Source organism: Centropristis striata, chromosome 8 (genome assembly GCF_030273125.1).
Source record: "Centropristis striata isolate RG_2023a ecotype Rhode Island chromosome 8, C.striata_1.0, whole genome shotgun sequence".
NCBI lineage: Eukaryota > Metazoa > Chordata > Actinopteri > Perciformes > Serranidae > Centropristis > Centropristis striata.
The window spans coordinates 12,419,513-12,446,635 of record NC_081524.1 but is presented as its reverse complement, the minus strand read 5'-3'; the positions used below and the strand labels follow the sequence as shown (position 1 = coordinate 12,446,635).

Below are 27,123 nucleotides of genomic sequence, written 5' to 3'. Positions count from 1 at the left end.
GTTTTGACTTTTTCAGCCCGAAAACAATGCTGCAGTGGACAGATTCTTCAGCTCACTGGATGTGGACGGGGATGGTGTGGTTGATTTCCATGAGTATGTTTCTTTTGTCGCAGCCCTCACTCTGATAATCCATGATTGAACAGAAATAATTTGGCCACATTGACTCAGAATTTTCTTGTTTTATTTCACTTGTACTTAAAGTAAAAAATAAAAGAGAAAACAAACGCACATCTATAAAAAAGACATGTCATTATCACAAGTTCTATGAAGGAAAACTTGCTTAATCATATAATCATTAATAATAGTTGGGTCAATAATTGGAATGAGGGACTGGAAATGTCTGACTTTGAGTGTGTATCATTGACTTTGAATGTCAAAAGTGGCGAATAAACAAAAATAAATGTCACATTTTAAGATTTGTCTGTGTTCTTTTGTGTGTTCTTAAACAAAATACAGATATTACACAAATTATTTAATTTAAAGTTTAAAACCAAAAGTGACTTACATGTAGTGTGTTTAATACATAACATTATACTTCTTTAAACCATATTCGCAGCTTCATATCCATAAAACATAGAAGATATGTTGAAATAATTTTAACACACATTTTTAAAGATTTAAGTTACTGTGCTGCGTTCTGTGTTCATGTGTTGAGAGTTGTCCACCACAGATGCTTTATGCAACCTCGCTAATGCTGCCCCCCAGTGTTGACATGTGTTAACATGTCATTTATTTCCCTGTGGTCTTTCATAGTATAAAGGGGATGAGCAGTATATACAATAAGGAGAAGAAGGGCTTACTTTATACATTAAAATACACTGTAGAAAATCTTCAACAAAGCAGTCTGAACATGGCAGCTTCATTATTTTCTACGAGACAGCAAGCAAGTTGAACATTTATCATATATAGTGATTGATAAAATAGGTGATTAATATTCTGATGATCAACAGAAACAGCAGCCCAAACTTAACCCATGTCACTTACTCATTGTGTTGTGTTCTGAGTAGATCTCTGCTTGTGTTGTATTAACTCTCAAATGTACATCACTTTGGATAAAAGTAATTGCTCAATGAAATCGTAACATTGTAAATTACTTGATGAGTGAAATTATTCAATACCTGAAAAGAAATAAAGTAAAAATAAAATTTGCAAAAAAATATAAATAGGCCTGCATGTTTTTATTTCTTTCCCCTCATCCATCGACCCCTGAGACTTTAATTGGGGGGTTTGAGAAGATATACACTTTATTTGTCAAGAATAAATCACATTGTCAGAATCATTTCATGGAAAGAGGTGGAAAAAAAAGGTTTATTCCAACTTTATTAGGATTCCCTTATTAGTCCCACAATGGGGAAATTCGAACTCTGCATTTAATCTCTCCCTTTTTACACACCAGTGAACACACCATGCAGTGTGGGGGTGGTTAGGTGGCTTGCTCAAGGGTACTTCAGTCCTTTGACCTGTCAGTCCTGGGATTCAAACCAGTGACCTTCCAGTTACAAGCCCAATTTCTAACCACTAGCCCAACATAAAGGCCTGCATATTTTATTTCTTTTCCCTCATCGCTCAACCCCTGATACTTTGCTTGCGGCCTTACAGAAAAAGCCCAATCCACAGGTTCAGAATCAGAACCACTCGCTTACAATCGGACTTGTTAACTATATCGCTAATTTAGCGTGAAAATATCACTGTCGGACTCACATGACTGTGTACAGTTATGTTGCCTACCCAGGAAACTCACTCCAGGATCAACACTCAAAAAGGAGTCAGAAGTGACCAATATGGAACGCATCCTGGGGCGGTCTCGTGAATCATCGGACGCTGTCGGCTTTTTCCGGTAATCTCGGTCAGTTAGCTAGCCAAGCTGATTAGCCTGCTACCACAAGCTAATGTTTGTAGGATATTTATTGTTAGCCGAATTGGAGTGGATGATACAAAGAGTATAGAAAAATGGCGGACGTCGAGGGACAAGGAATATGTTCGTCGGTCCCTCCGTTGCCTCACCCTTCTTCTCGAAACGGCTCCGGTAGCGGTAACGTTACACCGGGTACCGGCGGCAGTTGCCAGACGGCAACTACCGTTACTTCAGGCCCACGGCTAGTTCGAATAGTGAAGTCGGACTCGGGCTATGGTTTCAATGTTCGGGGACAAGTTAGTGAAGGCGGGCAACTACGGAGCATTAACGGGGAGCTGTACGCTCCCCTGCAGCATGTCAGTGCTGTCCTACCGGGAGGTGCTGCCGACAGAGCCGGTATTTCGAAGGGGGACAGGATTCTTGAGGTGTAAGTGGCTACTGTCTTAGCTTAATCAAAAGCATACTTAAGCTTGAACAGTATATCTCAACTCTCTCCTGTCTACAAAACAAAAAAGCTGTGAAGACTGCCAACATATGCACTGCGTTTAATGTCTTTAACATGTAATCTTGCGTCTGTTTATTTTATTATTTATTTATTTGTTTTTGTTGCATTCTTTTCCATTTAATATTCTTCTATTTTATTTTTTGCATTGTTTGTCTTTCTGTAACTCGTTTCTTCTTCTTTGTAACTGTGCATTGTATTGCTGTTTGATATAAAAAATAATAATTCAAAAAAAACGTTTTTAAAAAAAAAAAAAAAAGCTTACTTAAGTAACGTACAAATGACGCCTTTATATTATTATTATTATTATTATGGCCAATAAAAATCGAGGCAAGCAGGAACAGTGAGCATCATGCACTGCCTCTTTACTAGGACCAGTGTCGGCCACCATATAGCCTGTGTGAGCATGCATCATACTGGTCTTGCAGGGCAAAATAGCCGTTCATCCTCATGAAAAGAGTTCTGTGTGTGTCAGAGAGAAAAAATCTAGGGATCATTAGGAATTCCTGTCACACTGAAACCTATTCCTCTGATCCACAGCTTGCCAAATATTCTCAAGTCACCCCTTGTACACATTCATATCATTGCTGCCAGATGCAGTGTGTGTGATTTCTGCATAACACACTGCATCTAGTATAGCTTGCTTTGCTTACATTAACCAAGAGAGTTAGAACAAGTCAAATCTCTATAACCACCATCACTGAATTTGGTCAGTTAATATGATATCACTGTCAGTGAGCACTGATTTGTGCTGCTGCATTTAGGATAAAGGTGGTTGTCTTCCCTGGCACGTTAGTATGCATGGAGATTGCTTGCTGATGTTAGGCTCTGTTGCTATGGAGAGGAACACGCAGCACACAGCTCAGCATCAGTACTGGCGCTTCAGTGTGTCTGTTTGTGTGGAATAAGGTGATGCAGGAAGGGAGGGATGTCTTCAGTTCAATTGTGATTGGCTTTGCTCTCTAAAATTCAGTATCTCATTGGCTGGCTTTTGCACACTGCTTTGGTAATGGATGGCCTGCAGTAACCTGGCAGTTTGTTGACCCCATTATTTCTGTGTGTTTGTGTGGATCTATGTATGTGCAAATATGCATGCATGTATGTGTCAAAGAAAGCCGGCTTGCCCTTTCATTTCACCACCCCATCAGTTTTTAGTCAATATTGTCCTTTGGTCATTGGCTTTATTCGATGTGATGAATGTTCATGCCTACCCTTTGCACAAATTTATGCTATAGGCTTCAACTGAAAATGCTTTACGAGCCTCTTTTTGGGACTGTTTCATCTCTTGTGTCTCCCATGCAGTAGATAAGACAGCCCCATGAATGATTAGATCTTAACGCATTTATTGATGCATGTAAGGCCTTTCTGCCTTCCTGTCAAGGCACAGTTTGTAAAGAAGAGCTAAGTATGCATACAGCTGAGTGCCTGCATATCTAGCTGCAGTGGTATAGAGCCTCTGCCATTCTCTATGCAATCAATACTTTGCACATTTACAAACAACTCCTGCTTCTGAGCATTTCATGCAGAATGATCTGTGGTGCTAGACAACTTTTTCAGTCCCAAATTTAAGCCTCTTGCTTAAAGATATAAGCATGATAAAGCACCACACATTTTTTCCCTTACAATGTATATTATTGTTGCAGATTTAGCTCCATGTTTAGCATGTTTTTGTGCATGCACAGAAAACTCTCTGCTTCAGCAGTAATTAAAAAACACATTGAGTATTACCTAGAGCTGGGCAATTGATCCCAATTGTATTTTTGATTTAAGATTTAAGCTGCTGGTTATGAAAACAAGGTTATCGAGATAAAACGACTATTGTGCCACAATTTATATTTGTGAATTTCCTTTTTCATTTCTGACTAAACATGTTGTTTACCATAAAGTTGTCTATATGTTTAGGAGTTTGCAGTAGGCTTTGGTAGTGTACTACCAACAATATACTAATATGTATTTTGGTCTAATTTATTTTTATTTATTGAATATTTGTGTTTAGTCATTTCAGTAGCTTGTGGAAGTGCAGTGATGCTATAACATAGTTGTTATTGTTATAGTAGTTATTTGTTTTGATTTAATTATTTATAAGCGGTTAAGGATAATTAATTGATTGATTGATTTTATCCTTCTCACTTCTTTGTTTTTCAGTTATACGACATTTAATGTTCTAGAATTTCCTTTTTTTTTCAAAGTTTAATAAAGGTTGTGTCCAAGGTCAATGAGTATTTAGGATAAATAATCATGATCTCAGTAGTGACCAAAATCACAATGATTATGACTTTTGCTATAATTGAGCAGCCCTACTATAACCTTGAATTATAAAGACAAAAGAACTGAAAATATGATACACAGGAAAATGTCTCTTAAAAACTATTTATGATGCTCAGAAGCGCTGATGGTGCAAGTGCAAAGACCTCTACATCAGGTGCTTATTATATAGTCATAAAGCTGCAAGAATGAAAGAGCTACCAAAGTGCTTAGTCTGTATTTTGTGTTGTAGGAGACAGTTGTTCTCTCTCCCACTACACCTGCAAGATGGTTTTATTTGTCTCCCCTATCTGTCTTTGTTTATTTCTGCCTACATAATCATCTTATGTGGCTCAGAAGGCCTCCCTGACTCACTCATATGTTCATGTGAAGTCCTACCATTGAGTTGTTAGGTATAAGGGAGCTTTAGCTGTTTGTTGCCATGTTAACATAAGCCATGCCATAACATAATGGCTGACATTAACAGCTCCACTGTCTGTCACAAGTTCTATCTTCTATATGAATATGTCTGAAGTGTCTTGTGTCTTGTTTTGTATTATGAAGGTTTCCTCATCTTTTTACCTCTTCATTTCCCTATGCACTGTTGTCCTTGTCATCATACAAGGTCCACCGTAGATTGAAAGTCCTGTGGCACTGGGGTCTGTGCTTGTAAATTTCAATTAGCTAAAGCTGCTAACTGAAGGTTTAGCAGGCCGATGTCCACCCAGCGAGTCCTCACCTTTAGAGACTGAGGTGAAGGGTCCACCCGATGTGCTACTTTGCTAATTCTTGTCTCATTTATGGCCTGATAAACAGATAAAGAGCGCGAGTGGGGCAAGGGGGATGAAACAAACCATATTTCCATCCAGTCCTCCACAGTTCCTCACAGGTTGAGCTTCAACCAGTACTCTTTTTAGTTATCTCATCTTGCTTAACTCTCTTCTTCTGTAATGGTGTAATGGTTTACCCACAGGAGAATTGGCACCACCTGCTGCTTATCTTAAAGAACCAACTCCAAATATTTACACAACACGAGTGAATGGAACAAACATTAATCCGCTATTTCTTTTTTGAAATTTGATTGATTCTATTCAGTTGACTGCCTCAGTAGTTTTCAATGAGAACGAGATGACAAAACATCCTCCCCTGAAAATGGGAATGATTTAAATATCGTATTAGAAGTAGGATTAGCATAAACCTTTAACATACAGCTACACCTGCTCAAAGCAATTCAAAAATATATATTATATGATACCTTTAAAGTATATCTAACAACATATTCTAACACCAACCTATCTTGCAAAACTAAAGGAGGAAACCATAATATAAGAAGATCAGAGCCAGCCTTTATTAACCAATGTATGCCACACTAATTGTGATAAATGGCTGGGTTGATTTGAGGTTATGCAAAGGAATATCCAGTGACATTTGAGGCAGTTCTGGCTTCTGTCTGTTCTGTCTTTGGATAAAGTTCAAGTGGAAGTTAGGCCAACTTTTGCATTCATGCTAATATTTGCAAGCTATTAAATTAAAATGCAACCATCCATTACATTAACACAAAATGTAAAAGTAAATGTAATTGACTAAATCTCATACTGGCGTGGTGTATACACTGTCTTTATTTGGCAAGATACCAATAATTGTATAATTTGTTTAACATAGTGTCAGAAAGGGATGGAGGCGATGCTGAGAGCCTTAGGAAGAGATGCTGAGACTGACTAAGTAAAGTTAACTGTAGGTCATGGGCTGTCACTAAATATCTTAAGGCTAAAGTACAGATTTTTAGGACTCCTCAATTTTGGTCTAAGAGTATTTCAGCCGCTCCTAAATCTTTGCAAAGTTAGAAGCAGTCAAGAGGACTCCTAAGTCTCTACAAGCAAATCCCAAACAATCCTGCTGCTGCCAGTTAAGTGAACAATGATACTTGGCTAATCAGTAGCCTATTTTACTCTTTGTTTCATGTTAAATTAGTAACAGTTAGCCTATTTTTATTTTTTTTTAATTTAAAGATTTTTTTCATGCTGCTTTATTTGACAGTAACAGAAAAAGATTTAAGGGGGAGGCAGCAAGGACTCAGCCTTAGTGGTATGCACTCTACCAGTGAGCCATCGGGGCGCCCCCAAGCCTACATTTTATATTAAAATCTTTCTTTGATGATATTTCTTGTACAGTATTATAATCATGCATTCACTGACAGAGACCCCAAACACCCCAAGACAGCTCACAGTTTCATAAAACATGATGTAAACCATAGCAGTAGTTTCTCTTAGCTAAATAGTTCCTTCAGTTCCTGTGTAAAACTTGGCTCCAGCAGCTTTCTGAACAGATTTTAAGAAGGAACCTTTAGAAAGGAACTTTTGGTGCTATTATTTAGTCCACCATGTGGTAAGATAAAGTGTTCTGTGACTATGGCCCCAGGTCGCTACAGCTCTGTCTCCAGCGCTGTCATGTCTGTGACACATGCCTGCCAAAAGGCACACACCCAGTGTTACTCATGCTCAGCTGTGCTAATGACATAAACCAAAGGTCTTATTCCTGAGGGGAAGATGTGAGCATGAACTGATTTTAAGGACAAAGCGTCTGCTACTCTGCCATGTATAAACAGAAGCTGTTTCATTTGATTCACTTTAGCACTTCAAATTATGGCTCTCATAATACAATGCTTTCCCCTCAAGATAAGTCTACAATATAAAATTTTGTTGACTTATAAGTGTCTGTATACAACAGCTCTGTGTATGTGCCATCTGTGAGCCGCTGTAAGCTGTAGTTTTGGTATTATGTGATTATTTATTATAGCAAAAATCATTCTCACGATTATTTTGTTCAGTTTTGGGATCACAGTTATTAAACAAAATTACTATTTGACTTTGGAAAAATCACAAATTTATTGATTGTTGAAAGAAAAACTTTTTATAAGTAGATTTATCTATCTACATCTACATGCTTTCAACAGTAATGGTGTGAATGTAGAGGGAGCGACCCACAAGCAGGTGGTGGACCTGATCCGAGCCGGAGAGAGGGAGCTGGTGCTGGCTGTGCTGTCTGTCCCGCCCCAGGAGGCCGACTGTCTGGATCCTGGTGACGACATTTCAGCCCAGTCCTGCTATGACTACTCCGACAAGCAGGCCGTTCCCATCTCTGTGCCGAGCTACAAACACACTGAGCTAAACCAGGAAAAGTTTGTGGTATGTGCACTTGAATTCATAGATTGGTAACTGAGAGGAGGAGGATGAATTTGGAAACATGAACAAATAAACAAGTGAAATATAAGAATATAAGAAATATTTAACTCCCTATTAGGGATGGGAATAACTAATCAATGATAGATTAATGGTCATTAAGAATTTGGTCGATCACATGGAATTTTTAATCAATCTGTGTATTTTTTAATGTTATCTATGACTGCGTATCAGTATCACTGAACTGAAACACGACCGAGCGTTCAGTTCTGCAGCCGTACGTCAATAAGCCAATGAGCTGAGAATTAAATTGGATAAAGCTACAGTTTGCAAACTGAAAGTTGCAAAAACAATTATCAAACACACAGAAATACAAGAGTATTAACTTGAGCAAAACTAGCTTACTGTATCAAACCTTGCTAGCATGAATTACTAGGTTTTGATCCAAAACTTATTTAAACACAAAACACATTTAAATATGAAGATTACTGTGAAAACTAACCTCTTCAGGGGCTAAAGCATAAAACATCTAACTCCTTGACGTTATCTTGACAGTTTAATCTCAGTTGAGTAAGTTTTATGATTGACAGGATCAAGTCTCTTTTCGTCCTTTCAAAATAAAAGCGTCCGTTATCAAAACAGCTTTTTGCATAGTACTGTATGTATTTTTTATTTTGCCCATGCATGCATGGAGCGATTAATCGATTAATTGATCGTTAACGTTATAGATAATCGAGTTGGCAGGTTTCTTCCAAACGCCAATCCCTACTCCCTGTCATTGCATAAAGACATTCACTGTTCCCTTTCTTTGCTCTCTCTATCTCTTCCAGGTATATAATGTGTACATGGCAGGCAGGCAGCTGTGTTCTAAGCGTTTCCGTGAGTTTGTGATCCTACACCAAAACCTGAAGAGGGAGTTTGCCAACTTTACATTCCCCAAGCTGCCTGGGAAATGGCCTTTTTCCCTGTCGGAGCAGCAGCTGGACGCACGACGCAGAGGCCTGGAAGAATACCTGGAGAAAGGTAGGGGGGAGTAAAGATGATGCACGGTTTCTATCAAATTTTTTTGGGATAAAACAATTTAGAACAATTTATTTTGTAATGAATAAAGTAACTTATACCGTTAAAGTTAAACCATGTACCTCACTCTAAAAATTTGGCATGAGTTTGGCTTTGTCGATGCATGTGGCATAACACAACAGTGCCATTATGAAAAGAAACAGGGATTAAATTAGTGAAAAATTCATTTTTTAGCATGGATATTTTTATCCTCTAAGGACATCAGAGGAACTTTTTAAAAGTGATGCACAATCATTAAATAATGGAGTAAAAATGTGGTGAGGTTTGGGCAAAATACTGTCCAAGCCAGAGTAAATAACTAGTCTTTATTGTGTTGCATTGTATAACTACTGTTGTAAAAAAAATGTACCTTTTTTGTCTCTTCTCTGCAGTGTGCTCTGTACGGGTAATTGGAGAAAGTGACATCATGCAAGAGTTCCTGTCTGAATCAGATGAGGTAGAAAAAGAAAAAAGACTCATGCTTGTATCTTGTTGTGGCCGGCGTCTGTGACTCACGGTGCAGTATGTCTCTCCTTCTCATTACCTAGAACTATAATGGCGTGTCAGATGTGGAGTTGAGAATAGCCATGCCCGACAAAACCACGCTCACGGTCAGGGTTCGCAAAAACTCTACTACAGACCAGGTCTACCAGGTAAATAGAGCTGAATAACTGTTAATCATTTTAACTTCAATTACAGTCATCTTTCAAGTGTTTTTCTCATTCTGTTTCCTTTTTGCCCTCTCTCATTATGTCTCTCTCTTTCTCTTTTAGGCCGTGGTTATGAAACTGGGCATGGACAGTGTAACAGCCAGCTACTTTGCCCTGTTTGAGGTCATCAACCACACCTTCGGTTAGTAAGAACATGTTTTTGAGTTTTGAGTTTGTGTTCATGCTGCCTTTTCTATCCTGAAAATGTGTCCACGTCTTACTTTGATACACAGATTTGACCTTAGTTGTAGCCAGTGTCACCTAATAACATAGTTATGATTCCTCATTAGTGATCCTTTTCAAAACAATTTAAAATAAATGCTTGAGTGCTTTTGTGCATGAATTTATATATATATGTCACTTTAAGTGGTCCAGGCTTTCTGAAGGCTAGTGTGCTCCAAGGACGTCGGATTTTTTAAAAAGCAGCTAAATTAATCTATATCAGAAGTAGTTCTCTCAGCCCACGCAGCACCACTGAATTCATTCTCCACAAACTGTTTACTCTGTCCGTTACTGCAAAGACGGAGGCAGCAGTATGGGAGCACTGAAAATGAAAGACTTTTTTCATGTATATAGTCACAAGAGTTCAGATTTGTTTCTTTCAGGCAGAAAATGAATTAGAAGTTGAACATTTTGTATCCCTTGGTCATGTGGAGAAAGACATCCATGATTTTATCAGTTGCAGATTAGATTATCAGACATATTTGAACTGCTTCCACTCCCAAAGACGAATGGCAGCAGCCAGAATATGATCAGTCACCACTCGTCATCTGTCCTTTACACACTGGTTACCCTTTAGTTCCATGGTTGACTTGAAGACTTACATTTAGGCTACGTTTACACGAGGACGGTCTGAACAGAAGACGCAAAAGTGGCGTCGCGTCTTCACTTTTTATTCCTCGTTTAGACAAGCTTTTTCGGGAGGAAATCTGCGTGCATACGCTGACGCAAAAGTGTGTGAAATTCGATTGTATGCAGCCAGGCGGCATCACTTAAAGCCATAAGAGCATCTTTGGGCATGCAGAAGTTTTCACACCACGTATTTTCATCAGCTACTCCTTCCACAAAGTTCTCCACCATCACTAGATCTCCCAGGTCTCGTTCACAGCCGTCTGTAATACTATCTCTACATATCCTGTACATTTGGTGGAAAGACTCCTGGAAGTTTATTAGAGCTGCCAGAGCAGCTTGAAGGTCCCACCATGGAAATAATCCCACGTTTGTTTATTTTCCTGTACTGGAGCATGTATGTGACGTAAACACATACGTGACGTGAGCAGATCAGATCAGAGTTTTGTGTCTTGTCAGTGTAGACGACACGCTACGGAGGAGCGTATTCAACTTTTCCACTTTGGAAGGTGGTTTCAGATTTTTGCGTTTTTAAGTCCCAAAAACGCTGTCACCATCTAAACGAAAGGCACTTCCGATAAAATATTTTGTCGTTTTTACCCGCAAGCGTCCTCGTGTAAACGGGGCCTGAGTGTACATGCTATAATATATAACCTTAGGTATTTCACTGACCTTTAACCAGAAATGCATCTGTTAAATCAAACCAGCCACAACGGATCAAACCAAATCGGTTCCTACCCCCCTACTTACTTTCCACGTCCTAACTCAGACCACACCCATCTTCCAACCTGGTTTTCATTTTTATCTAAACTACACACCTGTAAAGATTCAGGAGTTCATCTTGCAAAGTTGTGATGCTATTACAGTGACAAAATCGCTCCAAAGACAAACAGAAACAGAAACGCCTGAAAAGAGCTCAAATCCACATCTTTGGCTATTCCCACTACAGTTGGTGTCTCCAACTAATTTTGAATCATTTTTTGCCATGAATACACACACACACACACACACACACACACACACACACACACACACACACACACACACATGTTGTTGTGGCTGAGAGTCTACAGCCATGCTAGATGCTCCGTGAGGCTGTACCACAGTGCTATGAGCTAAATGCTAAGACATCTAAGTTATGTGTACTAGTATGCTAACATATATAAGCCTTAAGAATGGACTACATCTGTGGCTGAAATGATTCATTTTGCATGCATGGTCATAAAACAAAGTTGGGATATTTCACACACCAAAAAAAGGATATTTCAGTGTGGGTCAAGTTGATGTACTGCCTGACCAACTAACTGCAAGGTACTCTTTCTCTCTTTCTTTCTTTTTCAGTGCGTAAGCTTGCCCCCAACGAGTTCCCCCACAAACTGTATGTACAAAACTATACCTCAGCCATCCCAGGAACCTGCCTCACCCTGCGAAAGTGGCTCTTCACTACAGAAGAGGAGATTCTGCTCAATGACAACCAGCTTGCTGTCAACTACTTCTTCCACCAGGTGCGTTCATACACCTGTCTCTATTTGTGTGTATGTGACTGTGTTTTTTTTTTTATTTTATTTGTGTGTGTGTGTGTTTTAACAGTGTCGCCTTTTTCTCCCTGTATCTGCAGGCTGTGGATGATGTAAAGAAAGGCTTCATCAAAGCAGAGCAGAAGTCCTACCAGCTGCAGAAGCTGGCTGAGCAGAAGAAAATGTCCATGGTCAGTCTTTCACATACGGACAGATATCACTCAGCTACTGTACTACTATGGCGGAGTAACTTACACTGACAGAGACAGATAGAGTTACTTATAATAGCTCAGGATGGCTTATGTCATCCCCCCTCCGTCTCTCTTCAGTGTGTGATATAACAAAGTGGGGATGCTACATAGTCCTATGGGGGTTGTCTAACAGGGAGCTTAGAGGTTTGACAGGAGATGAAAATGTACATAGAGAAAGTGAGCACGTTTCTGTCTAAAAACATAGATATATTACCCTCTGTTTAAGAAGATTAAATCTACCCTAGCAGGTAAATGGTAAATATCAGGAGGTGCATATTGTGTCTAAACTTCAGTCAGAACTACAGTACAGGCCAAAAGTTTGGACACACACCTACACATTCAATGCGTTTTTCTTTATTTTCATGACTATTTACATTGTAGATTCTCACTGAATTCATCAAAACTATTAATGAACACATGTGGAATTATGTACTTAACAAAAAAAGTGTGAAATAACTGAAAACATGTCTTGTATTTTAGATTCCTCAAAGTAACCACCCTTTGCTTACTAGAATATAAGACATGTTTTCAGTTATTTCACACTTTTTTGTTAAGTACATAATTCCACATGTGTTCATTAATAGTTTTGATGAATTACAATGTCAATAGTCATGAAAATAAAGGAAACACATTGAATGAGAAGGCGTGTCCAAACTTTTGGCCTGTACTGTATATATTGCAATGTATAGTAAAAAAAAAAATCTCACTGCCTTTTTCTTTCTTAGTATCTGAGTTTGTTGAGGGGTTGCGAGGGCTACAATGAGATTATATTCCCCCACTGTTCCTGCGACTCCCGGCGCAAAGGCCACGTCATCACAGCCATCAGCATTCACCACTTCAAGCTGCATGCCTGCACTGAGGAAGGGACACTTGAGGCAAGTGGTTGTTACTGTAGGTGTATAAGCATATTTTGTATGTCTAATTGAACTGGGTTTACTGAAGCCTCAGTGTTAATCCAGAACCAGGTGATTGCATTTGACTGGGGGGAGATGCAGAGGTGGGACACGGACGAAGAGGGCATGGCCTTCTGCTTTGAATATGCACGAGGAGAGAAGAAACCACGCTGGGTCAAGATATTTACACCCTATGTGAGTATCACATGCATATTATTGCACATGTGCGATTGTACTGTGGTATTATAGTGAAAATACAGCTCCTACAGTCAAAAACATGAGGTTATGGAATTTTGGAACAAGGGGAAGAGGTGCTGCTGCCCGTAATCTCATATTTGAACATTAACCCATTAGAACCCAGACCCAAATATCCTCAAAGTAAAATTATGGGGGATATACCACAGACCAAGTTGACCACAAAGAACACATTTATGATGTTTTTAAAAAAAAAAAATACTACCCCTAAATGTCAAAGATCTGTGATGTGACATAAATGTTACATTGGGCGTTTATGGTATTTGTGTTCATAATATTTCTTATTTTAAAATAAATAAACTAGACGTTTTCTGCTTACAGAAACACAAATTTGACTTTTTCTTTGCATCTCCACAACATTTATCAAAATTGTGACATTAATAGTGCTGTTTAACAACTAATTATTTTTCAGATTTGTTTTTAAGTAACACATTAATAATAAATATTAACAAATAACCATTTGCCTTTTTCTTTGCATCTCCATAACATATATCAAAATAGTGACTTTAATTTGTTCAGGAAATATGGTCAGAACAAGTTAAATGCAATACAGGACACCCTATTAAAGGGTTAGAATTGTTTAATGGGTTTAATCTTAGATTCTAGAAGACTTGAAGTATTTGTTACACGGGTGTCACCATGGGTTTTTATGGGTTAAAGAAAAATGTGTAAACCATATTAACATCAATCTTATTTGCTTGGCCATGCTTTTTAGTTTAACTACATGCATGAGTGCTTCGAGAGAGTCTTCTGCGAGCTGAAGTGGAGGAAGGAGGTAAGGACCATCTCCAAACAGACTAACCGCCTCTATTACAAGCCATTTATTTGTGTCCTTCACTCATAAATGCAATGTGTGTATTTCAACAGGTGGAAGAGGAGGCTACAGACAAGGACAATAAGAACTGCAGTAAAGATGGTATGTGTGGCAAGGTAAGGCTTTGCCTGCCTCTGTCCGGTCTATGATTTAGTAATAGCCTTGGTGAATTTCTCTGCTTTGTGTCTCAGGAGTTTGTGTGTCTTCCTCCTGATTGCCATTTCTGTTTCAGAATATTTTCCAGCTGCTGAGGCACAGAAGGGATGGAGGCACCTAGGAAGGGAGATTGTTACCTCTTAACTAGACACCGTCGTCACCGACTCAGCTCAGTTCAGCCCTCATCTAGCCCCAGACCCAGCAACACTCAGCTATTAACTACATGGTCATCATTTATGCTCCATCAGCTGCAACCTGAGAAGCTACCCTCCGAAACATGCAAACCAACAAGCACCTGCAAAATGAACAAATCAAATAAACCGAAGCATAAAAAAAGCTACAGACACATGAACCCGAACTCTTGAATCAGTTTCACCATAACCATGCATTTAGCAGAGCTCTGTCAAGTCATGGATTCATGCAAGTCTTCTAATTGGCAGGAACTGGAAGAGGAATGTGACTTGTAGATGTGGAGGTTTTGAGCCTCCTCTGAAGAAGTCCTACCAGGAAGAGGAAGCTGAAGTGAATGAGGGAATATTGTTGGACTAAGAAGGGAAAATAGAAGCCGTGAGTGCTCACAAAGGGGAACACAGAAGCACTGACAACTGACCACAGGAAGACATCAGTTCTTCATTTACGGATCTGAGTGTCAGAGTATTCTTTGTGTTATTGGCCAGTTGTTAGCGTGCAAGGGTGCATGTTAACTATGCGTGCAGGGGGCCCAAAAGGCAAGGGGCCAACCAGAGTGAGGCTCTCAGAATGTAAGTCACAGCTGAATTATACATACATTTTCATCTGTTCGCAGAAATTAGCATTTATAAAAGAAAACTATTAACATTTTATTGTTGCAATTGAGAGAAGGGAGAGAGTAAGCGGACATTTTGTTGGATGAGACACATTTATTCATTCAGAGACACAGCTGTGAAGATTTAGAGCAGGAACAACACTAAAACTTCAGACAAATGTTGCACTTTATTCAACAGTATTAACAACCTCCAAATGTGGGAGATTGAACCTAAGAAGCAGAAAGTGGGCAAAATACTAGAAGTAGCTTTTGCTTAATTTTTGACTGACTGACTGCAGTATGATTATGTACTGCATTATCAAATGGCGTGTGCAGCGTGCAGAGCCATGCATTAAACTTTTATATATTTATAGTATTATATACGGATGCCTTGAAATTCAAGTGAGATAAAAAAAATCTGATGGCCCTTTTTCGAAAACTGATCTAATTTGTTTTCTCTCCCTTGTTTATGACTTGAGAGTAGGCTTGTTGTTGGAGTAATCATTACGGTTATCGGACCATAAGAGGTTAAAGTGCATCGCTACCTAAGCAGCAACCACAGGGTCTGAAATGCGGAAGTGCCTTAAACCTGCATATTTTCTAATGGCCAGCAGGGGGCGACTCCACTGGTTGCAAATGAAGTCTGATTGTATGAAAGTCAATAAGAAAATTATATATATATATTTGAACATTTTTTTAGTTGATTTAATATCTCAGTAAACACTTTTTCCTGCACCTAATCCCCTCTGCCTATGTGTTGGTTGCAAAAACCAGGATTGTGACAACCAAAAACAAAGATGGCAACGACCAAAATTCTTGTGGTGGCCTTTATGTTTTCTTCCAGGTCAGTTTAATTTCCCCATGCACTCTAAACACAAGATACATACATTATATAAGTTATATAACATTAATGTCATGTCTTTCTTTTGGCTTGGAAATATATTTATGTTGGTATAAGCTGCCATATATTTCTAGCTAAAAGAGTTAACATGAGATTAATGTTATATAACTTGTTAACACACAATATATGTACCCTGTGTTTAAAGTTGATGGAGAAATTAAAACACAGCTGGAAGAAAGCATGAATGCTTTTAGTCCTATTTCAAACAGAAAATGCAGTTGTGATGCACTTCAGCCTCTTGTGGCCAAAATTAGTGTTACAACATTAAACACTTTCAAAGAAATCACCTGTCAAAACAATGTTTTTCACCTGTTTATAACAGATAAAAATAAATAAAAGAACTGAAGTTATCATGGCAAAACAATTTTCTTTTTACCTGTTTACCTGAAAATGGACTACCAGATTTTTTTCTCAATTGTTTCCCAGGGCTTTAGAAATTGTGTGAACACTAAATCAAGTGTTTTGAGGCCACTGTAGAGCACTGATCAAACAGTGGAATACAGCATGTTTAGCGTGCATTACCAATAAGAGACAGCAGGGGTCCTTCGCCTCCTTTCTGCTCTCTTGCAGACCCTGATTACTTTGTTTCTGAGAGCTCCCACAGGATTTATAATAGGCCTGTAATTTAAAAGGCCTTTCCACTTGCAGCACTATTTATCTCTGTAGCTGGTACTTCGCTGTACTGTTGAACCTCTCACGCACTCCAGATTCAGGTTAAGTGGGAAAAGCATTTCTTAGCAAAAAAAAAAAAAAAAAGAGCAGCATGTGCACTTTATCATCATGATAGATATGAAGATAACTGTGCACATTCACTACAAGGTTTTGGAGCCACTGATCACAGAGCTGCAGTATAATGTAATAAACAGTTTAATTCAATGTCCCTCTAAATGAGCCCAATTAATGTTCTCATTCCTAGAATAATGTAATATTATAATACAATGTAATCATGTATAACATGATTATCTGATGATGCAGTAGTGACTTCAGGCTGATAAATAAAAAACAAAATAATGTAATTACGGGTTTTTACACCATTAAACCTGACTACATGCTGACATTAAATATGAATCCTTGCTCAGTGCAATATTTTGATGTTACTACCTTATTCATCACATCTAAATAGCTTCATTGCATTATGAACTCACTTGTTTGGACATTTTAGTTCTTACTACATCTAAACCATACTATATGTTCAGCTGCTTCTAGCTTTTACAAAACAAACCCTTCTATGAGTCATGTGTGAGTTATGTTTCTCAAAATCAATATGCTGCATAATAATACAGCTCATTTATGCAAAACCACATGTAAGTTAATCAAACTGATGCTCAAAGCAATGACCTGCACTCCACTGTCATGCATTAAATGAGATAAAGCTTCATGTGTGTGTAAAACAAAAACAGATTTTCCTACTTTTAAATTCATTCATTTAAGCCATGTGATCAGTACATTATGTCAGTGAATGTCATTAGACCGTAATATTCAATAATCACCCTGCCCCACCTGCTGTTTAGCTTGTAATGAGACTATCAACGGTATTTTTTGCTACAAGCAAGTAAAGAGCCATAGATTGACATCAGTGGTTCTTGCTAAGGGTGCTTGTTATAATGACGGTGCTGTTCACAAAAGCCATTTTGGGTGATTAATGAGCTTCAACAGACCTTGGTGTGTAAAGGAGGTCTAATTGAACGTGTTGCGCCTTGAATTGAGAGAATTGCAATTTCTAAAGGCTGAATGCATTTCCCAGGACTCTTGTGTGTTTACTGGACCGCGTCCGACGTGTTCGATTGTCTGACATTGTCTGATCTGCCCACCTTCAAGTGCACGCTCACTCCTCTCTCTTTCTCTCTCTCATCCTGACTAAAGTTTAGTGTCACTAACATTATTTATTTCAGTAAGATAATATTTTAAGTTCAGCATCTCTGCTGTTAAGTTTTCACCTGTTATAGTTTGGCTTTTTCGAAGAGTCACGCTAAGAAGAGGATGGAGATTGAAAAACTGCAGATTCTTTGACATGTTGAAATGTAAAATTTAAGAAAAAGTGTTTGGTTACGTCGCTTACTGTAATAAATTGTAACATATTCTTTTAAATAAACCGATTTATTGATGCAAAGTATTTTTTTGTGTTCATTTGTTTCTATTTGTGTGTCTGTCTTTGTATTCCTAGTGTTGTGGGGACAAAACTGTTTACAGTCATAATGTGGGGACTCGTCTTCCTTGTTATGTTATGTCCTTTAACGTGATAGTAACACAACTGTGTGTGTCCTCCTGACTTAACCCTCCTCCAGGGACACATTTCAGGCCATAGAGCAGTTAACTTGGGACGGCTTGTCAAATTATACAAAAGTCATGTCCCCAATTGCAAAAAAAGGTGATTTGTGGGTCAGTGGTTAGGCTTAGGTTTGGAATATGGGTTGGGCAAGTAGTGGTTAGAGTTCAGATAAGACTCCAGGAAATGAATCTCTGTGATGTTCTGAAAAAGGACGTAAGTAGACGTGTGTGTGTGTGTGTGTGTGTGTGTGGCCTTCTGGGGACCTCTTCCCGTAAGAACACAGACCTTGTTGAGACCAGTATTCCCAATCGGGGCCAAATTCTGGTCCTATTGCGGCAAAATTGTAATTCCTTAAGTATTAGTTTAGGTAATAGCTGTCCACCATGAATGGAAGAAAATGAAATGTGCTAAAAAAAGACCTGTATAGCTGCACAAAATGATATGTGTGTGTGTGTGTGTGTGTGCTTGTGAGCTTAGAGTCAAGGACTCCCGTATTGATGAATTTACAGTAAGATTTATCCTAAAAGATGATTTCACTTTCCCACTCGCACTTACATCTGTTTTCTTTTTTCCTCTCTCCTGCATCCTCTTTTCTCCCTTACTCCAAAGTATTTTAATGAGATCTGGGAGACAATTACCCCACAGGCAGTGAAATGGCCGTTCCTTATCGACCTGCATCGAGGGCCTGCTCCCAGTAATTAATCGCTATTGACTGCTGGTGGTCTGGGATGTAATCTTGGGACATCTGAATTTTGAAAAGCTAACATATTTGGGCAAGAAACCCACTGTAAAGGAGACGGATTGTAAATGGTCGGGCTCCAGTGTTATTTGTTTCATACAACTCCCTGATCAAAGAAGAAGCTGATGTGTAGCTTTAAAGTATAATAAATTAAAGGAATACGTTACCCTTACAATTACCATTTGTATATCAGTTACTCACCCAGTATTGCCTAGATTTTTTTAAGACAACTTTGGTTTTGGTTCACATTATTGATAGACAAAAAATCCAGAAACAGGATGAATCCAGAATGAGCCTGTATGCACGTGTGTTATTTGCATGTTCTTCCTATGCATAGTGCAAATCAGTAAGATGGTGATTGTCTGTGGAAAAACTGGGCTTGTAACCTGATATTTCCATTTCTAATCTTCACAAAGTGGAACAACATAACCTCAGAAAATATTAGATTATAGTGTAGTCATAGCTCTCGTTCATGCCAGTAGTTTGATTACACTTTATTAAAACAGCCCATTACATCAGCTACTATTACTCTCTTCTTTTTATATCACCTCCCTCTCTTATTTTCCCCAGATGGGCAAACATATAACTGAACTGACAGCACTGCACAGGCAGCAGATTAAGTGAATAGCTTTGTGTGTGTGTGTGTGTGTGTGTGTGTGTGTGTGTGTGTGTGTGTGTGTGTGTGTGTGTGTGTGTGTGTGTGTGAAAGAGACAGAGAGCTTTTGGAGTATGCGTGGTTACTGCATTAGGTCTGCAGCAGGGTCCTGACTCTCGCCACTTGATGCGTGAGTGGGTTTTTGTGCTGCTTCATGTATCTGTGGATGTGGGTGCAAATTTGTGTGACAACTGCAGCCACACATTGCAGTGGCCCCTTGATACCAAAGATTTCTGCATCCCACTCTCCTCCCTGCTGCTGCATTGTGCTCCACTGTTCTGTATGACTCGGTTTGCGTCTCCTTTGAACAAACAGCTCTGCGTGAGCTGTCGACTCAGAGCAGGTGGATCTAAGATGCTCCCTCCCCTCCTCACTGGAGGAGCAGAGGATCTTAGATTTATTACCTGTGCTGTAATGCATCCCTCAGCTGTGTTAGGCAGCAGCCACAGCAGTCACACAACAAAAGCAGCTCAGTAGGCCAATTGAAATGCACGATGAAGTGCTCCAACAATGAACTGCCCTTCCTGCAGATATACTGTACTTACAATGAAAAGTTTAAATCTTAATTAATAGCCTTGGGTGGAAGGTTTGACTACAGCTGTGCCAAAACAGCAATTAGCCAAATTCAATCATCATAAAGTCTTTGCATTATGTCACAATCAATCATTTTTCATTGGCTAAGATCCTTTACATACAGTTTTTGCCAATTCAGAATATATGTCCAGTCACCCCTAAATGCTGCTCTAAGTACAGTTTAGCAGCAGCAGCATCCCAGAGGAGCAGGAGGATGGGGGATTCACTCCTCTCCCCCTTTTCCTCCTCTCCCTCTCTCATTAATGAGCAATCAGTTAAAAACTTTATCGGCTCCTATTTGCTTTCTCAGCACATTTTTTCCTCCCTCCTCTGTTTCTCTCAACCATGCAACCACCCCATTCTTTATCCCCTTTCTTTCAATCTGCATCCGCTCCATGTCTGTGTCTCTGCATTGCCCTCCCTTCCGTCTCTCTTTCTTGCTCCTTCTTTCTTTTGCCCTTTTTATTGCTGCGCTTCATTACCTCCTTCTTGCCTTTTCTCTCTGGCTCTTTTTTCTCCCATGCGTCCTTCACTCACGCTGTCCTCTGTTCCTGCGACCTCTTTGAACTTCGATCGAAGGGAGGGGGAGCCAGAGAATACAACATTTGATGCACATCTACAGATTACAAAAGACAAGGCCGTTTATTTCACCATGTTTACAGCTTGCTCTGTCACAACCAGTGTCCAACACTTCTGTGAAATGTATGTTATGATTTACATTCATAGCCAGAGATTATATTTTTCTGCATACACAAGACTGATGGTGTGAGAGAAAGGATGCCATGGTGTGTGTGTGTGTGTGTGTGTGTGTGTGTGTGTGTGTGTGTGTGTGTGTGTGTGTGTGTGTGTGTGTGTGTGTGTTGTGTGTGTGTGTGAGAGAGAGAGAGAGAGATAAAAGCATTGTGAAAAAGGATTCTTGAAATGCTGACCTTCTCCTCTCTCTTCCACATTTGCAATCCAAACCTTATCTATGCCTGCACAGAAGAACAATATTGTTCCACATTATGGTAAAATGAAATATTTGTTCTAGTTGTGACTATCAAAGTGTATCCCACATTCAAAAACAAGACAGAGAGAGTACTTTAAACAACCCTCTCGGCTGAGTTATCATGTCATTTCACAGTTTCGTATTTTTTTAGAAAGTGAATGAAAAAAAATGGAAAAAAAACATCCCTATGGAACTATGCAGGGTATCTTTCAGAGAATATTAGTATATTTTTGTCTTCATAATAAGCACTGCAGTAATATGAAGCAAACGTGATTGTTAAAGGTGCTGCAGAAATGAATCACCAATGTTGTCCTTCCATTACAGGGATGATGTGCAGATTCTATTATAGAGAAAAAGGGTATTCATGTGGAAAATACTAATCACAATGACTTTGGACATGCTATTAAAAAAAGGGACCTTGGGAAACTTTAAATTAAATTGAAAATGTAATTGAGGTTCTTAAAAATAAAAAATAAAAAAAACCTGCAAAAAAATCACCAATCAGTGGTAAAAATAAAATAGAATAAACTGATAAGTGTTAAATCTCAATTAACAGAATCTGCATATGAATGCTGAATCTGAAGGCAACGGGGCAACATTTTGGTATCGGATACATTCTGGACCGACAGATTGCAAAATGTGGCAAAACATTTATTTAACGCAAACGGTGGTTTGTTTAACACCCTGTTGTGTATGTAAATGCTTTTTAATACGATGGGTTGATATACACATCGCTGCTGATTGGGTAATAACACTGTCTGTCTGCCCATCAAACACTTTTTCCAGGAAACATGTACTTTAACCTGGAAACGGTAGCAAAACATAATTTTCAGATTGTGTGGAGAGCTAAAAAAGCGGCATGTGTTGGCCAAAATTCATTCTATTGCAACCCATGAGCTCTTGTCTGAAATAATTTAGCTCTTTAGAAGCTTGGCTAACTTAGCTTAGCTGGCTGCTTGCAAAACAATTTGTCCATAAACGTCTTCTCTCAAATCAAACTCTATTCTTGTTGCAGACTGTAGACAATGAGCTAGCTGCACAGAAACCCCACAAATATCAGCTGTTGCCCTCAGATGAAAAATCTTCGAAGATGGATAGCCGGTGGGTTTCACGATCAGGGAAACAACAAAAGAACACAAAGAGACTTTGGTCTGTATGGACAGGAAATGCAGGTTTACATGCAGCACATCAGTGTCCAGTTTCTCTACTGAGCATCTTTATGGAGCATCCAAAGATGGCAGTACAAATACTTTATAACAAATTTAGTAAAGTCATGCTTCCCAGTTAGTTTTTACATAAATTCTGGGATGGTTTTCCTTTAGGATCCTCATTCACAAAACTATTCCAAAAAAACCCTCCTCTTTCTTATTTAACTGTCAAACATTAAAAAAAAAGAAATGTGCAAACCTTTATACATATTCCAATGTAACATTTGATGCTCTGTTGAAGGTTTCAGTTGACAGTCCATTAGTGAAATAAAGTTCACCGAAATGATCAATGCATGAGATGATACTTTGAAATTCTGAAGACTGGCGTGCTGCCTTTTAGGAGAAACAAACACATCAATCAAATCTCTGTAGAAACAATTACAATGTGTGAACAGAAAATGTGTGCATCAACAGGTATATTCTTTCACGAAAAAAACTGCAACAAATTGCACCATTTCTGAATCATAGTCGACTCCACATCAGTCTACTCCAGCTTACTGAATACTAAATATTGGCTGTTGTACTACCCATTGGCCTTAACAGCAATTGTGCTTCCAACAAATCCTTATCTGTATTGCCATTAACATCCCCCACTCTTTCAAAATCTGTCTCTTTCAGGTCTGTCAGAGGAAATCTTTTGACAGTGCTTCCCCAAAGTTGGGTGCAGCCATGAGAATAGCGATGGTGCAGATGATGTTGAAAACACTGAATCCCACCAGGCACAGACGGTCGATGACAGCTGCGGCAAACTGCCACTGCTCTGCCAAACTGAGCTGCCGGTCCTGCTCTTTTACACGTTCGACTAAAAACTGCACCTCCGCCAGAAGAGCCTGTAGCTGGTTGTCTACCGCCACAGATCGAATCACACCGCTGTGGGTGTGTATAGCAGTGGATCTCCCTGTTCCGACCCCAGTCTCTATTCCGCAGTGTCCAGAGGATGTAGTTGAAGGGTCAGGGTCTGGGGACAGTGGAGTTTCCTGTGGCGGGCTCCCAAACTTTGAAGCTGGAAGGTGGTGGTGGATAGGTGTATCTCCAGCTGGCCCCCCTCCTACAGCAGCTCCCTCTCCTTCTCCACTGTTTACCCTCCCGTGACTCGTGGTTCTGTTCCTCTGAACTGGCTCCAGCTCTGCGGTGGTCTGGAAGGTCTGGAAGCCCATGTAAAGCAGATGACCGTTGGGCTGTGGAAGTGGATTGGGGCCTGGATTTGGGAGGATAACCTGCTGAGAGTTGAGCCGGTGATGCGGAGGGTGCGACAGAGGGTGGTTGAGCTGAGCCAGGCTGGCCTGCAGAGAGTTGAGGTTCTGGGGGAGGATGGAGGGCAGTGGTGTGGGGATGGTGGTGGTGGTAGTGGTGGTGGTAGGAGAGGACAGGGTCTTGCTTTGAGAGTCCACCTGGCAGTTGGACAGAGGTGGGTCCACTCCCTCTCCGGGACGCTTCATCCGCAGGAACCAAGGGACCCACTGCAGTAGAACTAAGTGCACCTGGCAAGCAAATATTGATTTTTTAAAAATGAAAGGAATGCTTCAACCTTAAAATTACCTTTTGAATATCAGTTACTCTACCTGTTGTTTTTTTTAGTTCTTGAAGAAAGAATGCATTTTGTTTTTGCTTATACCTTATTCTGCATATGTTTGGATAGTACTGAGCATCTGACTGGACAAATGAGACCTGAACTATAATATACTATAATATAATCATCAAGGATTTTCTCTGTTTCTCTGTTCACCAGGTTTATTCAAGAATTCAAAGCAACTCTAGGCGAGTATTTGATCTACAAAAGGTCATTTTAGTGATGACGCATTCCTTTAAAGAACATAACAAATAAGATAAAGCATGTTATATGAGCATATAAGAGTCTTTATTTTCCTTTTCACATATTACTGATCAGGTTCAGTCACATCAAGTATTCTTTACATGCCTCATTAAACCTTGAGCTTTGAACGTTTTATCCCAGCTTAAATTTAAATCACTGTTCCTAAGCTTGTTTTGTCTTGTGAGGAACAAGTAGGATTTGACCTACTTGGTTTTAAAGACACTGGAAATCTCATACAAGCCTTTATTTCGTCACATCTTCGCATTGTTGCAATGCACTTTTCACCTGTCTTGATCAAATATCCTTAGACAGGCTATAAACTCAGCCCCATGGCTTTTAACTACAAGTAAGAAATGGGAAAAAAATGACATCTGTTTTTCCTCTACACTGACTTTCTGTTCATTTTAAAACTTTTATGGCTAACTTTCACAGCATTGAGGTGTCTCTCTGGCTGCTTGTATAATTGTGCTGGCAGTGTAAATTATTTTGAGAGCTTGCTTTTGCTCCTAGACCCTAAATTTACCTACCAGCATGTAAAGTTGTTGCACAAAAAGGTAATTTCCACTAGACTGGTCGAAACCATCCTCAGGACTTCTTTGTTTGCATGAAAGGTTTTGTTTTTTTAAAAGTACTTTTCTCATTCAAAACATGCACTAGAAAATCTATGTGAATGTATGTGTGGAATATGGGAGGGTAGAGAGGGGGGCTGTCTGTGAATGTCTGCGAGTAGCTGGACAAGTATGTTTTATTTTGTCTTGTATTATGTCAGAACTCTATTTGCCTTTATTTATTCATTTTTAATTTATAAGCACCAAGAGGACTGCCATCCAATTTCGTTGTATTTTTGTGCAATGACAATAAAGAATTCTATTCTATTCTATTCTATTCTATGTTTTGTATTTCATTTTACTATTGTGTTTTTTTCTTACTCACCAAACGTGGCATGTTTCCACTACCGGGGCTGTGGTGATGGAACTGAAGGACGATTACTGTGGCCACTACTGACATCCCGACAATCACCATGGTGCTGGCGAAGTACTGCCCTGAGACAGAACATAGGGAACATTCCTCATTAGAGTGCTCACAATCTGTATGCTATGTGCAATGCCTATTCCTCCCAAAATGACCCCCCAAAAAAGGCACTGACCTATTAGGGGTACAGAATCTGAGGTAGCGGGCATAATCTCTGCAACCATCAGCATGAAGACCGTCAGAGACAGCAGAACCGTGATGCCTGCAGGCAGAAAAAGGACATGAGGGAGTAGTGGGTTGCACAGAAAAAGAAGAGATAATCTTTAAGAGAAGAAAGTACACGAGTACACTTAGTGGAATTGAATATTTGGTATTGTGCACTTGACTTCTCGCCATAATCATCCATCTTTTTAGGCACCCCTAGGAAAACTCATTTGATTTGTCTTTCATCTTCCCTCTCGCCTTTTCTGTTTCTCTTTTCTGTCTCTCCTTTCCTCCATCTCCTCTTGACACCCAACAAAAGCTCTGCATGGCTGATTGACAGTTTTCCACTAAAGTTGACAGAGAGAGATTGTAAGAGAAACACTCGTCGAGTGAAATAAGCCCGTGCTCTCACAAGGATGGAGTCAAGAATACGCAGCAAGAAGTATACTTGTCTTACAGCAGATGCACCCCTTGTTTATCAGATCTCATATTTTATTAACCTTTATTATTTGTAACACCCTCCCTCGCTCCTGTTCTTCTCCACACTCCTCTTACTATTCCTCACCCAGGCTGATCTTCTCCCCTGAGTTGGCGGGGAGCAGGAAGACCACCAGGGTCATGGAGGAGAGCAGCACACAGGGGATGAGGAGGTTGAGAGCGTAAAATAAAGTCCTTCTTCGTAAGGTCACCACAAAAGTCACATCTGGGTAGGGCTCTGCACAGCAGTCGTAGAAAATTTCATGACGATCTCCAGGAACCTCTGAGGGGAGACAGACACAGGTGCAGCAAAGATTATAATGCAGATAATTCATGGTGTGATGCTCAGGAATGAGAGGAAGCGGAAGGAGCCAAGGGAAAAGATTTGGTTTTATGAAAATTAGCATCTTCAAGGGAGTTGAATATGTCGTTTGATTGTATTTCCATTTAATTAAATGTTCATAAGCCGTACTCTAACTTTTCTTCCACTAAATTCTAATTAGAAATCAGCACTCCTGGTGTTAATGTAAGCACTGTTACTAAGCAACACTGTTTGTCTTCCAGGACTCGCTCTCCACAGCTCTTACCCACTAGGTCCCACTCTCCGTTGGTCATGTATCCTGACACATCTGCCTCCTTCATCTGGATGTCCAGCAACCAGCCATCAAATGTCCAGGAGCCAAACTTCAGTTCACAGCGTTGGATGTCAAATGGAAACCATCGAACATCCACATTACATGTGCTGACAAATATTCCTTGGGAAAAAGAAACAGGGAAAATATTTCACAGTGAAAGGTAAGTAAATGTCAAGCAGAATCTGGATATTTGATGGGGGTTACAAAAAACTTGATTAAAAGTGTTTTGTGTTGCAGCCGTGTGGATGTAGGTGAATGAGAAAATGTTAAATTCCAATAAATACTCTTGAGATTAATTTGCAGCAGTATGATTAATACTGTATGTGTGCAGAATGATTGAAGTTTTTGTTTTGAGGACAAGAAGCGGATAAATAAAAACTTACCTGGAGGCAGATACTCACAGAAGCCACTGGAGTTAACCAGCACATTGGTCTTAAAGGTGGCATCAAACTTATCATGAGCACTGGAGGGTAGTAACAGAGATAAGTTAGAGTTCAGCTCAGCTCTGTGTGTGTGTGTGTGTGTGTGTGTGTGTGTGTGTGTGTGTGTGTGTGTGTGTGTGTGTGTGTGTGTGTGTGTGTGTGTCTGTGTGTGTATGTGTGTCTGTGTGTGTATGTGTGT

The 27,123-nt window shown here is 39.5% G+C and overlaps 2 protein-coding genes across 3 annotated transcripts in view; one reads left to right on the top strand and one right to left on the bottom strand.

Moving 5' to 3' along the window:
- Positions 1-1,554: 1,554 nt before the first annotated feature.
- snx27b (sorting nexin 27b) lies at positions 1,555-16,699 on the top strand. Of its 2 annotated transcripts, none has more exons than XM_059339360.1 (13): positions 1,555-2,282; positions 7,555-7,786; positions 8,611-8,803; positions 9,232-9,296; positions 9,388-9,492; positions 9,613-9,691; positions 11,740-11,903; positions 12,017-12,106; positions 12,892-13,041; positions 13,126-13,254; positions 14,030-14,089; positions 14,182-14,244; positions 14,361-16,699. In XM_059339360.1, the coding sequence occupies exons 1-13, from the start codon at positions 1,951-1,953 to the stop codon at positions 14,403-14,405; spliced, it is 1,707 nt and encodes a 568-aa protein (XP_059195343.1). In that variant the 5' UTR covers positions 1,555-1,950; the 3' UTR covers positions 14,406-16,699. The 2 variants fall into 2 exon arrangements, with proteins under 2 accessions (XP_059195343.1, XP_059195342.1); XM_059339359.1 differs by having other exon boundaries at positions 1,556-2,282; positions 14,182-14,230.
- Positions 16,700-21,051: 4,352 nt separating this feature from the next.
- LOC131976008 (neuronal acetylcholine receptor subunit alpha-7-like) overlaps positions 21,052-27,123 on the bottom strand; it is an 11,036-nt gene continuing 4,964 nt past the window's right edge. Inside the window, exons 6-11 of the mRNA XM_059338865.1 lie at positions 26,886-26,965; positions 26,455-26,622; positions 25,956-26,150; positions 25,362-25,448; positions 25,148-25,257; positions 21,052-23,882 (exon numbers count right to left, since the gene is read on the bottom strand). Coding sequence (XP_059194848.1) covers positions 23,025-23,882; positions 25,148-25,257; positions 25,362-25,448; positions 25,956-26,150; positions 26,455-26,622; positions 26,886-26,965 — 1,498 coding nt within the window. The 3' untranslated portion in view covers positions 21,052-23,024. The remainder of the gene's footprint in view (positions 23,883-25,147; positions 25,258-25,361; positions 25,449-25,955; positions 26,151-26,454; positions 26,623-26,885; positions 26,966-27,123) is intronic.

Coding starts and splice junctions, on each gene's coding strand:
- snx27b (XM_059339359.1), top strand. CDS start 1,951: ATGGCGGACGTCGAGGGACAAGGAATATGTTCGTCGGTCCCTCCGTTG. Junction 2,283..7,554: donor GGGGACAGGATTCTTGAGGT/GTAAGTGGCTAC, acceptor TGCTTTCAACAG/TAATGGTGTGAATGTAGAGG. Junction 12,107..12,891: donor AGCAGAAGAAAATGTCCATG/GTCAGTCTTTCA, acceptor TTTCTTTCTTAG/TATCTGAGTTTGTTGAGGGG.